Consider the following 13,427-nt stretch of genomic DNA (forward strand, 5'->3'; position numbering starts at 1 on the left):
TAATGCTTTTGAGATGCATCCATGAGGGGGATCAATAGTCGATTCCCTTTTTGTTGCTGAGTTAGTATTCTATTGTATGGATATATCAGTTTATCCATCTACCAGTTGACAGACTTCCAGTTTTTGACTTTTGAACAAAGTTGCTATAAACATTTGTATACAGGTTTTTGTGTGAATATATGTGTTCATTTCCCTTGGACTGAGATTGCTGCTATGAGGTAATTGTTAGATAATTTTATAAGAAACTGCCAAATGTTTCCAAAATGGCTGTACTAGTTTACATCCCCATCAACAGGGTATAGGAGTTCCAATCGCTCACATCCTTACTAGCACTTAGTATTGTCAATTTTTTTTATTGTACCTATTTTAATACAGATGTATTGTCTCATTGTGATTTTTAAAAGTTTGAGGGGGCGCCCTCATAGCTCAGTTAAGCATCTGACTCTTGATTTTGGCTCAGGTCATGGTCTCAGGGTCGTGAAATCAAGCCCTTTGTCAGGCTCCATGCTGGGTGTGCAGCCTGCTTAAGATCCTCTCTCCTTCTCCTGCCCCTCCCCACCTTCCTCTCCAAAAAATAAATAAATAAAAGTTTGAGATATAATTGACATGATATACTGTATGTTTTTAAATGTACAATTTGATACTTTTGACATGTATACAATCATGAAACCATTGCCACAATGAAGACAGAACGTATCTATTACCCCCAAGGTTTCCTTGTGTTGTTTTGTAATTCCCTTTTTCCACCCAAGGCCCCTTACCTAAGCAACCACTGATCTGCTTTGTGTGACTGCAGTCTTAATGTTAGTGGAATCATACAGTATGTACTATTTTTACGTCTGGCTTTTTTTATTCAGTGTAATTATTTTGAGATTCATCCATGTTATTACTCTATGTCACAATAGTGGGTTCCTTTTTATTGCCAAGTTGTCCATTGTATGGATATATGATTTGCTTATCCATTCACTTGAACATTATGGTTGTTTCCAGCTTTGGGTGGTTACAAATAAGCTGCTAAAAACTGAGCTGCTTTTTATTAATGTCTCTTTTTAATCAACTTTGAGGCATAATTTATAGTCTATAAGATATACTTTTATAGTGCATAGTATGATGAATTTTGACAAAGTCCTACTCCCTATGTAACTAACACCACATCAAGATCTAGAACATTGGCTTCACAGCAAAGATTCCCTTGGGGTCCTTTCCAGTCCTTGTCTCCCACTCCTCCATTCCCAGCAATCACTCTTTTGCTTTCCAGTCACTCTAAAATAAATTTGTAATTTCTAGAGTTTTGTAGAAAAGGGATCATATGGTAGTATATTAAATTCTAGTTTACTTTTTTTTTGCTGAGCATGTTTTTTAGATTCATCCATGTTGCAAGTATTGTCAAGTACCAGTAATTCATTCCTTTTTGTGTCTGAGTAGTATTTCGTTGTATGAATTTACCACAATTTGTTTATCCATTGACATGTTGTTGGGCATTGGGTTGTTTCCAGTCTTTTGTAGTAAGAGTAAAGTTGCTGTGAACATTCATGTACAGGCCTTTGTATGTACATGTTTTCATTTCTCCTGGTAAATGCCAAGGAATGAAATTGCTGAGTAAATACACATTTGATTTATTAAGAAACTGCCACTCTTTTCTAAAGTGGTTATACTATTTTATAAAACTCAAACCAGCAATACCAATTGTTTGACAACACTTATACTATCAGTTTTTAAAATTTTAGTTATGTGGGTGTGTAGTAGTAGCTCATTATGTTTTAAATTTGCATTACTCTGCTATGATGTTGAGCATCTTATGTGTTTATTAGCCTGATTCATATATCTTTTGTAAAGTGTTCAAATATGTCACCCATTCATAATTAGGTTGTTTTCTCTTATCGAGTTATAGGCGTTCTTTATATAGTCTGGATACCAATCTTTGGTCAGAATATCTTTTCCACATATATATTCCCAATGTGTTCAAACCCACGGTACTCTTTGCTATCCCTTAAATAGGGGAAGGCCTAGGAAAGGCCTTATGTGTCTCAGAGCCTTTGAACTCTTTGTTGCCTGGAATGCTGTTCTCCCAGATCACACAGCTTGCTTTCAGACCTCCTCCAGTCACTGTTATAAGGGCCCTCTCTGGTGAGATCTTAACCATCCTATTTGAAATAGTAATACCCACGGCCAGGCATTCCTCCCTTTTCCTTGCTTTTTTTCTCCATAGCACATATCCACCCGACAGCTATATCTGTTATTTAACTGTGTAAATTTACCTGTTTAAGGAAAAGTACTGCCCAAGATGAGCTCCAACCTCCTCTCTCGGAGGCTGATACACTTTGGGATGAGAAATTTCTGAGCCTGCTAGATGCAGGAAGAGGTTGATTTCATCAGTGTCCTGTCACCTATCTTTAAGTACCGGAGACAAGTCGCGGTCCACTCCAGGAGATCCTCCCTAAATGACCGACCGCACCGAGAGCAACAAGGGAACGAGTCCCGCCTGACCCGCAAAGAACTGTAGCGGAAACGAAGGTGGAGCTCATCCTGGCCAACACTGTTCTTTGCACTGGAAGAAACCGACGTCTCGCCCAACACGCGTCGGAGACAAGGCTGAGACCCGGCACTGAGAACTCGGCGTCCAGTCCCCATGTCCTTACCGTCCCGGTAGCCGGAAGTGACGGACGGGGCACCGGCTCTCCTTCGCGTCCGCTGACGGCTCAGGCTAGGGAAGAAGCGTGTGGGGAGGGGCGGACGCGGCTACGGCCCGGCTTCCGGAAAGTAAGGGCTTTGTTTCCGAGGGGAAGGTCTTCCGGGCGGACCGGGAGCGCGCGCGTGTGGGTCCTCCCGGGGCCGGGCGGAGAGGGCTGGGGGCGGGGCCCGGAGGGCCAGCCCCGGGCACGCAGCACGGCAGGGCCAGGCGCCGGCTCCCTGGCGTCGTGGAAGGGCCGAGGAGCGCGTCTTAGAGCGACCTGGACCGGCCCTGGTAAATGGACTCTTAACGGCGAGTTGAAGGGAGGGAGGAAGGAGTCGGGGTTCTGCCTGTCGGAGGGCAGAGCGGGGGCGAGAGCCCGGGGACCAGAAACCAGGGAGGCCGCTGCGGCGGTGGCGGAAAGAGCGCGGGCCCGACGCGCCTGCGAGCGGAGGAGGGAGAGACGGCCCCGATTGGGGGGGCTGGGGGCTTTATCACGCGAGCAGCGGAAGGAGCAGCTGTGGCTTACTTTTGAGAGGATCGCTCATCTTGCCGGGTGGAGGTTGGATGATGGGAGGGCAGGAACTGCGAGGCGACCGTCCCTGGGAGGCCACAGCTGTAGTTGAGCGAGCGAGGTTGCTGGGGGCGGTGGGTATGGGCGAGAAGTGGAAGGGTCAGAGTGATACCTAAGAGGTAAAATCGTCAAGACTGCTGAGCGAGAGGTAGGTATCCAGCGATGATTCTAAGTTTCTGGCCTAAGTGAGGGAGTTATATTTTGACTTTTGCCAGGGGTCCTTTTTCCCCTAGTGTGAAAACAAACAGCGAAGAGTTTTTTTCCTTGCTGATTACATGTATTCCTATTTTCTGTGCTCACTGTAGAAAATTCAGAACGTACATTTTTTTTAATAGAAGACAATAAAAATTATCAATAATCCTACCACCCGAGATGGCCGTATTTTGGTATGTTTCATGTTTTTGTTTTCTGTATCTTTTTTGTGTAATTGGGAATATATTCGTTAGGTTTTCCTGTATCTTCCCCCCCCCCCATTGGACATTACCGTGACAATAAAGATTGAACTGCGGTGTGCCAGGACATTATTCACACATACTGTTTTTTCCTAACAAAAAGTCAGATGTAATTCCACCAAGTCAGAGAGAACTTTTTGGTGTATTTTCCTTTCAGTATTTTTTATGCACTTTTTTGAGAAGCCCACTGTTTATGCTACGTTTTATGTTTTTTCAGTCAGATGTTTTTACTCATTGTTATTGCTGTTTTCACACATCCTTAACTGCTCTTCAAGACTACAGTTTTTAATGGTTGTTTAGTCACAAATCCCGTTATTAGCTAGATAATTTGTTTTCAACTTTTTGCTATTAGAATGATGAGGACATCTAATTTACATAAATTTATAGGTTTTTAATTTATTCCTTGTAAAGAGTCCTACAAATGGAACCTACCATGTAAAAGGATAAAATGAATTTATCAAGTTGCCGCACCCAAATATCTCACTAAGACTTTGATTGAAATTGTTTTAAATATCAAATTTTTGCAATACTTTGTTTTTGAATTTAAGGATATGGCCTTTCTAGTTAGCCAAGTTCTTGTCTTTTATGTTTCTTTTATGTCTTTGTGCTTTCCTTATTAAACTTATGTCTAAGAAAGGGTCAGTATTGATTTTTTAGTAATTGAACCCTTTCTGCTTAAATGTCATGTGTGAAATGAGTATCTTTTATGAGTCAAGTGTCATACTTTCTTCAATAAAATTATTTTCTTAATATTTGTGTCTAGGATCTGCTAAAATATACATAAAATAGTAAGCCCAGAATGCTAAGAAGGCTAAGTTGGAGTGAGGTTTCACTAATACCATAAGTAACCTCTGGTCTAACAAATTCCTCACATTCTACTCCTACTTGTTGGTTAGAGAAGCTTCCCCTCAGCCATGCATCAGATCCTGGAACCAGGCAGCAACCTTGATCCTTTCTGAGGAATGATAAAGGAAGCTAGAAACAACTCAGCGGGGGTGGGAAGACATCTCATGAGGATGCCAAATGTGCTTTTGGGATGGATTCTTCTAGTTTAACAGTTCTGTCATCTTATTATTAAAATTATTTTAATTTATTTGTTAAGGATATTTTTTAGTGAATTATAATGTTAACTTTTAAATAAATGAAGTCTTTTGGTCTTTTTGGTTTTATGCAAATAGAATCCTGCTTGTCTATGAAATGCAGTTAACACATCAGCTGGACCTATTTCCCGAATGCAGGGTGACCCTTCTGTTATTTAAAGATGTAAAAAATGCTGGAGACTTGAGAAAAAAGGCCATGGAAGGTGCTATTGAGGGTTCATTAATAAACCCTAAGGTGGTAAGTATAAGTGAGAACAGATAAGCTATAACGGGACATTGAAGAGTATATTAATTTTTCATGATGTTATAGGTTAGCCTAAAATTGTCATCTTTGGGTAAAGAGTTCTTGTCCAAGCTGTGGAGTCAGACTGGGCCAACCTTGAATTTTACAGTGAATAGAAGCCGAAGTGCTGGGAACTTCCCCAGGAGATAAGAAAGGTTGTGGTCTGGTTCTGACATAATGGCAAATGCCTGGATCTTCATCTTCTCATCTGAACTAGAAAAATCTCCACACAGGATTCAAAGAGGCACATGCACCCCAATGTTTATAGCAGCAATGTCCACAATAGCCCAAATATGGAAAGAGCCCATATGTCCATCAACAGATAAAGAAGATGTGTATAGGGGCGCCTGGGTGGCTCAGTTGGTTAAGCGGCTGCCTTCGGCTCAGGTCATGATCCTGGGGTCCTGGGATCGAGCCCCGCATCGGGCTCCTTGCTCTGCAGGAAGCCTGCTTCTCCCTCTCCCTCTGCCTGCCTCTCTGCCTACTTGTTCTCTCTCTCTCTATCTCTCTGTCAAATAAATAAATAAAATCTTTAAAAAAAAAAAAAAGATGTGTATATATATACACAATGGAATACTACTCAGCGATCAAAAAAAAAATGAAATCTTGCCATTTGCAGCGACGTGGGTGGAACCAGAGGGTATTATGCTAAGCGAAAGAATTCTATCAGAGAAAGACATACCATATGATTTTACTCATGTAGAATTTAAGAAACGAAACATGAACATAGGGGAAGGGAAGGAAAAATTAAAAAAATATGAAAATAGGGAGGCAAACCATAAGAGAGGCTGAACTCTAGGAAACAAACTGAGGGTTGCAGGAGGGGAGGTGGGTGGGAGAAATGGGGTAACTGGGTAATGGGCATTGAGGGCATTTGATGAAATGAGCACTGGGTGTTATATGCAAGTGATGAATCACTAAATTCTACCCCTGAAACTAATAATACACTATATGTAACTGAATTTAAAGAAAGAATTTTAAAAATAAGTAAAAAATTTTAAGAACCTGTTAGTTGGGGAAAAATAATCCCTGCACAGGAGGCGTGCATAGTGGTTAAGAGCACACACCATGGAACCATGGCCGTAGGATTTAATCCCAGCTCTGCCATTAGGACTTCGAGCAAGTGGTGGACAACCTTTAGAGAGTGCTTACTCTGTTCCTTTCCATATACCAACTCAATCTTCACAACAACCCTATGACGTAACTACTATGATTATCTGCATCTAACAGATAAACCTAAGGAATTTGCCCAAGTCCCCTCAGTGGTAAGTGACAGAGCTGGGATTCAAATCCACACATTCTTTGCTTTGGTTTCCTCATCCACTGCTTATGAACAATACTGATTTCATAGGGTAGTTTTAAGGATTAAAATAATACACGTAAAATGTTTAGAATATAGCTTTTCCTGTGATATTCTCAAATGTTACTTTAAAAATGTTTACTATTTGTTTCTTGCAGCTTTAAAATTCTGTGATTTTCTGAGCACCCAGCAATTTTGAAAACATAGTCCAGAGAAGTTGTGATGAAGTAAAACAGCCTAACATTGGAGTTACCAAGAGAAAAGGCATGCATCTCTAGATGCTCCAAGTGTTAATTCTTTCTGTTCTTTTTGGTAGATTGTCGATCCATTTCAGATACTTGTGGCAGCAAACAAAGCAGTTCATCTCTACAAAGTGGGAAAAATGAAGACAAGAACTCTATCAACTGAAATTATTTTCAACCTTTCCCCAAATAACAGTGTAATTAATAGGGATTTCACTTACTTTATTTCTGTTGACCTTGTCATGATACACCTTGTGTTCCCTAGTGTTGGGTTGGAGGCTAAATTCCTGTATGCCTGTTGTATTTAACAAAGCAAAATAAGAGAGTTGTGGACAGAGTTGAGGTTTAGCACTGCCTCTTACTAGACAAATAAGCTTAGCAGTCATTTCACATATGAGTAAACAAAAGTTTAGCTACATGAAATGAGGATAGTTTTATCTGTCCTTACCATATAATAGCAGGAAGATCCCTCTACATGATATATACATTTAAATGGTAAAACACTAAGCATGGATATTTGTGTGTTACCATGCAAAACTACTCTCCCGATAAACTCCTTGAGGATAGAATCCATGTCTTTTCCATATCTAGAAGCCTGCCGGTTACCTGGAACAGCCCTTAACACTGACTCACTCACACCCCCGGGTGTGAGGAAGTTTGGGTTTGAGATACTGGTAGTAATCAAAGTTACTGAGCTAAAGACATTCCATCTGTGGCACATAAAAAAAAAAAACAACTGAAATTTTGCTGATGAAGTTTGAGTATCACCACTACTGTTAATAACACAACCAGGTACTAGTATCATCCAGAGGATAATTGGGAAACTGTAGCATGATTTAAAATAACGTTTGAAATTTTATGAAGTTTATAAAATGCAGGATAATAGAATTCCTTGGTACCTAGAGAAAAAGTTACCAGATAATTATTTCTTTGAGATCATTTGAAATAACTTGAGAAACTATTCAACTAGGTAAGCATCTGTTGGGCTGGTTCCTCTTTTGGCTACAGTTCCAGGGCAGGAGAAACAAATACACTCCTGAGGAAGGCAGGGAAATGACAAATCCAACTGCTCTAAGATAAATGATATAGTGGGAATAATAATTCAAACCTACAGGAACAGCAAGGAAGCAACTCCTGTAAGGAGGAGGGTGCAGCGGGGAATGCCATGTGTAGGGCAGTGAAAGATGAGGGCACTCCAGGCAGAGGATGAGGGGACAAATTGTGAAATGATGGGACCCCCACACAGTCCAGGCTGGCTAGAAGGTAGGCGTGCATGGCTGGAGGGTCAGTGGGGATCAGAAGGAGGGGGTGTTTGTGTGCCACGCCAAGAATGGGCTTGACTGTGCAGTAAGGAGGTGCAGCTGTGAGCAGAGTGCTCCAGAGGCAGAGCTGGAGGGTGTTAGGAAGGGCTGTTGAAGAGAAACACTAGGTGGAGAGAACCATTAGGAAATGTAAAATAACCCAGCCAGAGAAGGAGGCTGATAGGGATAGACATAGAAACTACTGGGTTATTGTCTTTACTTTTTTTTTTCTTAGATTTCAGAAACTTTGAAAAAATTTGGTACCTCAGCAAATGACACTTCAGTTCTTATTGTTTACATTGAAGAGGGAGAAAAACAAATAAATAAAGAAGACCTAATATCTCAGGTTGAAGGTCAGCAAATATCTCTAAAAAACCTTCCTGACATAACAAATATTACAGAAGTCAAAAAGGTTTGTAAGTCTGTATTTTTATAAAGAGTGTGATGAAGAATAATACTGATGCTGTTTGCTTATTGATCACCAATGCTTCTGGGTTTTTTTTTTTTTGAACTTTTAAGAACGTTTAATGTAATTAAAATTACTTGAAAATAATTATAGAAGCTAAGAATTAGAAGGTGCAGGTTTATATAAAATAGTTAGAAATTTGGTGGTAAATGCATTCTCTAAATACATTCTATATTTTACATTTCAAATGCACTGTGTAAGCTTGATTTTTTTTTTTTTTTTTTTTAAGATTTTACTTATTTGAGAGAGTGCGCAGAGCAAGAGAGAGAGCATGGCGGGGGGGGGGGGTGCGCAGAGGGAGAAGCAGACTCCCCGCTGAGCAGGGAGCCTGATGCCAGGAGCCTGGGATCATGACCTGAGCTGAAGGCAGATGCTTAACTGACTGAGCCACACAGGTGCCCCTGTGTAAGCTTGATCTTTAATGTCTAGATGTATGCTTTTAAAATTGGTACAAATTTGGTTTCTGTGTTTAGAGGGTTATCACCATAACTGCAATTTAAAGGGAACTTTTTTTTTTTTTACATAAGTGATGAGTTGCCATCTACTTTGCATATTTTAATCACATTTGTAATTTCATACCATTATCCCAGTAGTTGAATGATAATTTCACTTATACATGTTTGTATGATTAAAATGAGTAGTGCATGAATATATTAGCATGCCATAATTTGTCTTCTATTTTTACAGATATATAAACTATCTTCACAAGAAGAAAGTATTGGAACATTATTGGATGGTATCATTTGTAGAATGTCAACAAAAGATGTTTTGTGAAATGACAGAAGTATTAAAAATTTTCAGCATTTATAAAAAAACATGGATTTTTCTTTCTTTTTTTTTTTTTTTTTTCTTTAAAGATTTTATTTATTTATTTGAGAGAGAGAGAATGAGAGAGAACACATGAGAGGGGGGAGGGTCAGAGGGAGAAGCAGACTCCCTGCCGAGCAGGGAGCCCGATGCGGGACTCGATCCAGGGACTCCAGGATCATGACCTGAGCCGAAGGCAGTCGCTTAACCAACTGAGCCACCCAGGCGCCCGGATTTTTCTTTCTTGATTATAATATGTTCAATCATAGAAAACACAGAATGGTACAACAAAGAAAAAAAAGCCACTACTAGTCTCTCAATATTTTAAAAGATAGCCACTGTTGCTATTATGTGTTCTTGTCTTCTAGTCTTCTGTTTCTCTTCAAATATATTTCATCTTTATGTAATTGGAATAATTGGGTGTTTACTAGGTTCTTGCCTTAGTGATTTTATATTCATCAGCTCATATCCCTGCCCTTACTTCTGGCTACTCTGGCATTTCCCTTCCAAGCCTCCTGGTTCCAAGGGTTTTACATACAAGAATTCATTCATGAGGAGGTAAATACTAGTATAACCACCATTTTACCCACAAGGCAACTAAAAGATTAAACAAATAATAAGTAACTTGCTCAAGGTCATACAGCTAGTATAAAGTCATGTTTTATAAATGGTTTGGGTTTTCTTTTTCACTTTATCTTCTGTTTTGATTGTAGTAGTTAAGACAGCCTTGGTCAAGGGTTGCAAACTTCTGTGAAGGGCCAGATAGTAAATATTTTCAGCTTTGCAGGCCATAAGGTCTCTGTTGCACCTACTCAACTCTTGCTGTCATAGTATCCACAGGCCATAATGATGAGTATGGCTGTGTTTCAGTGAAACTCAATTGACAAAAATGGTGGGCAGGATTCGACCTGAGGTCCATTCTTTGTGGACTTCTGGTTTAGGTTAGGCTTCAATTACAGTCCCTAAAGCTCACTGGCTTCACACGACAAAAGTCTGTGTCGTGCTGGTCTGCACAGCTGGTGTGAAGCAGTAAACACACGAGGCAGTGACTCAAACCTGGTCTACTTATCTCATGTTTCACTGTCCAAAGCCAGTCACGTGGCCTTGCCAACCTCACAAGGGACAGAGAAATGTGATCCTGCCACATGGTGGAAAGCAGGGAGGTGGAAATACTTACTTAGTGATTTCTATCATGATCATAAATAACAAAGCACATACAGACATCGCTAACGTTTCTTGTGTGCAGTGTGCTTAGCATTTTATATGCACTACCTCATTTAGTGCTTACTACAATCCCAAGAGATTTTTACCAGCAAGGAAACAGATCTAGTCTCTGAAGTCTATTTCAGAAAGTTTCAAACCTACAGAACAATTAACAATAATACAATAAAAGTCCATGTACCTTTCATGTGAATTCACTATTCTTAACATTTTGCTACATTTGTTTGCTCTTGCCTCTTGCTCTCCTATCTGCGCTCAGGTGTGTACATACACACATGCAAACATACACTTGCTGAATGATTCGAAAGTAAGTTGTAGACCTGGCACTTCAGCCTACAGTGTTTAGTTGTCATATCTCATTTCCTTTCATCTAAAGCAAGCCTCTTAAGAATGATGTTAACATTTTTTGAAGAACACCCTAGGTATCTTTCAGAATTCCACACTGTCTGGATTTGTTCATGATTTAAGTCAGCTTAAATATTTTTGGGAGTAACAGTAGGTAAATGTTGTGTCCTTGCCATTGCGTGTCATCAGGAGGCATGTGTCCGTTGACCCCATCATTGGTGATACAAAGTTTGATCCCTTGGTTAAGGTGGTGCCTCCCCCAGACGTCTCCATTACAAAGGCATCTCTTCCCCTGACAGAGTGTTTCAGCTGCCCGGGACTAACAGTCTGAGCCGAATAACCCCAGGCTCCGTGCTCTGAACACCTCCGTTGTGCTGCCCCTCCCGTGCCGTCACTCACATTCTTTGTATGGACGCTGACATGTCACATACCTACTTAGTCTCCTATTTTTACACACTTATACTGCTTTCAGTGTTTCACTTCTGCAAATAAATCTTTGTACATGTTTCTCCTTCTTTGCGATAGATTCTCTGAAGTACAATTCTTGGGGATGAGAAGTTGAACTCATTAGAGCCTTTTCAGAGCAGAAAGGTGCCATTCTGCTCTCCCCACCGCAGCCGCTTCCCTGCTCCTGGTTTGCTGACGGCAGCCACCCTGCGCCCACATCACAATATCGAGGAAAGCATAACCTAGTTTGCTTGGTCTCAGAATGAGCAGTCTGTATTCATCAAATTTGCCTGTTATTGATGTTTTCATAGTCCTTTGTGCCACTGACCTCCCGTGTTCACCTCCAGATCACTCTTTACCACCTCCCCATCCCCACACCCTCTCCCCCACCCTGTTCTGGGAGACTGACCTGTATGGCAGCAAGAGGACTCCTCCTTGGCTTCTGCTTGGGTTTGGCCAGTGGGAGGCCCACAGTAGACTGGAGAGGGGAAAAGAGTGTGAGGCCAGCATATTTATTCTCCTGACCCCTCCCTGCAAGGTCATGTGGGCTGGCTTTGTCCCTGAACCTTTCAACTCCTGGGTCAGGTTCCTGTCACCTCTCCCTCCCACCTTGCTTCAGGCCTCCGGGCAATAACACACCCGGTTCTTGGTCCCCCTCTACCCACCCACACCTTCAGAATTAGCCCCTTGGATCATCTGCATAAAATCTGCGGGAGTTACCCTCATCTGAGTGTCAAGGCCTGATCCTGGCTCACTTTCTCAGACAATTAGTTGTAAGGTTACCGAACATTTCTGCAGAGCTGGAATCATTGTCCTAGGATTCCTGAACACCTTACTAAGGGTGACCCATCCACCTACTTCTTTCCCCTTGAAAGGATTTGCCATGATTTTCGTCCACTCATTTCCTTTAAATGATGAGTTCTCAGTAGAAGTTCAGGGCATTGGCCTGACATTGGGTTACCGGGAGCCCTGAGGAGAGGTTAGGGGAGATTTTTTCTGGGAACTTAAGTTAAATGAAGCCGAATTGATGTTCTCTTCTCCCTGAGACTTCCCAAATGTAATGCCATTTATGAACTGTCCATCTCGTTGGCCCATTTCTGGGCTGCGCTGGTGTAGTAGGGAATATTTTTCATAAATGTAAGTGTGGGGTTTTAGTGACATGTTCCTCTCAAATCCACAACCTTTGGAATAATGGTGATTCTATGAGGCCTTGGGTAGGAGATCTCAGCTTTTCTGGCCTTGGTTTCTCTTTTGTAAAGTGGGAACATTAATATCAACCTTAGTACTTAGGTTGGCATGAATATCAAACAGAGCCTAGGAAAAGAGATTCCTCACAGTGCCAGGCATCCGATTTCTCTTTATGTACCAGGCAGTAGTGCTGAGGCAGATAGGAAAATAAAATACGACTCGTTGCTGGTGGGAAAGTAGAACAGCTCAGCCACTTTGGACAACAGTATGGCAGTTCCTCAAAATGTTAAAATCACCATACGACCCAGAAATTCTACTCCTAGGTATATACCCAATAGAACTGAAAACAGGTGCTCAACCCAAAACGTGTACACCAATGTTCATAACAGCACAATTCACAACAGTCAAAATGTGGAAACAACCCAAGTGTCCCTCAATGGATGAATGGATAAACAAAAGTGGGATATCCCTACCATGGAATATTATGCAGCCATAAAAAGCCACGACCTACTGATACATGCTACAACATGGGTGAGCCTTAAAAATAAAGTGAAAGAAGCTAAACATAGAAGTTCACCTATCACATGATTCCATTTAAATGAAACATCCAGAAAGCAGGTTAGTTGTTGCCAGGGTCTGGTGAGAGGAGGAAGAGAGAGTGACTGTGTAGGGGCCAGGGAGTTCCTTTTGGAGTGTGAACATGCTTTGGAACCAGGCAGAGGTGGTGGCTGCACAACATAGTGAGTGTGCTGAATGCCAGTGAACTGTACACACTATAATTGCCAATTAAAACATGAAATAACAGAATAAACACATCTGCCTTACCTTTAGGAGTTCGTGATCTTAGCTAGGTTCCTTTAGACTCTTAGATCCGGCTGAGGCAGAGCCAGGTAGATTCCCAAGCCTCTTTTTCACCATCTGAAGGTAAGAGCCTGAAGCCTCAGCACACTCCAAGCTCCATCTTTTGCACAGAGAATGACCCATTAAGTCCTCCATCCAGAGACAGCTGCTGCCAGCATTTGATATGATT

The 13,427-nt window shown here is 41.3% G+C and overlaps 1 protein-coding gene and 1 long non-coding RNA gene across 6 annotated transcripts; one reads left to right on the forward strand and one right to left on the reverse strand.

Moving 5' to 3' along the window:
* Nucleotides 1-2,825: 2,825 nt before the first annotated feature.
* On the forward strand, nt 2,826-9,204 carry TPRKB (TP53RK binding protein). 5 transcript variants are annotated; one of them, XM_078056400.1, is made up of 6 exons: nt 2,845-2,965; nt 3,551-3,631; nt 4,936-5,035; nt 6,697-6,819; nt 8,159-8,335; nt 9,077-9,204. In XM_078056400.1, the coding sequence occupies exons 2-6, from the start codon at nt 3,618-3,620 to the stop codon at nt 9,161-9,163; spliced, it is 501 nt and encodes a 166-aa protein (XP_077912526.1). In that variant the 5' UTR covers nt 2,845-2,965; nt 3,551-3,617; the 3' UTR covers nt 9,164-9,204. The 5 variants fall into 5 exon arrangements, with proteins under 5 accessions (XP_035940340.1, XP_035940344.1, XP_077912526.1 ...); XM_036084448.2 differs by having other exon boundaries at nt 2,949-2,965; nt 4,876-5,035; XM_036084447.2 differs by lacking the exon at nt 3,551-3,631 and having other exon boundaries at nt 2,826-2,965; nt 4,876-5,035.
* On the reverse strand, nt 6,810-13,427 carry LOC118530775 (uncharacterized). The gene is made up of 3 exons (XR_004914800.2): nt 13,223-13,427; nt 11,619-11,687; nt 6,810-6,917 (listed from the first exon to the last, which is right to left on the reverse strand). It is a non-coding gene; the product is annotated as an uncharacterized LOC118530775 (long non-coding RNA).

The sequence above is a fragment of the Halichoerus grypus genome, chromosome 10 (genome assembly GCF_964656455.1).
Source record: "Halichoerus grypus chromosome 10, mHalGry1.hap1.1, whole genome shotgun sequence".
NCBI classification, from domain to species: domain Eukaryota; kingdom Metazoa; phylum Chordata; class Mammalia; order Carnivora; family Phocidae; genus Halichoerus; species Halichoerus grypus.

Coding starts and splice junctions, on each gene's coding strand:
- TPRKB (XM_036084447.2), top strand. CDS start 4,895: ATGCAGTTAACACATCAGCTGGACCTATTTCCCGAATGCAGGGTGACC. Junction 5,036..6,696: donor CATTAATAAACCCTAAGGTG/GTAAGTATAAGT, acceptor TCTTTTTGGTAG/ATTGTCGATCCATTTCAGAT. Junction 6,820..8,158: donor ACCTTTCCCCAAATAACAGT/GTAATTAATAGG, acceptor TTTTTTTCTTAG/ATTTCAGAAACTTTGAAAAA.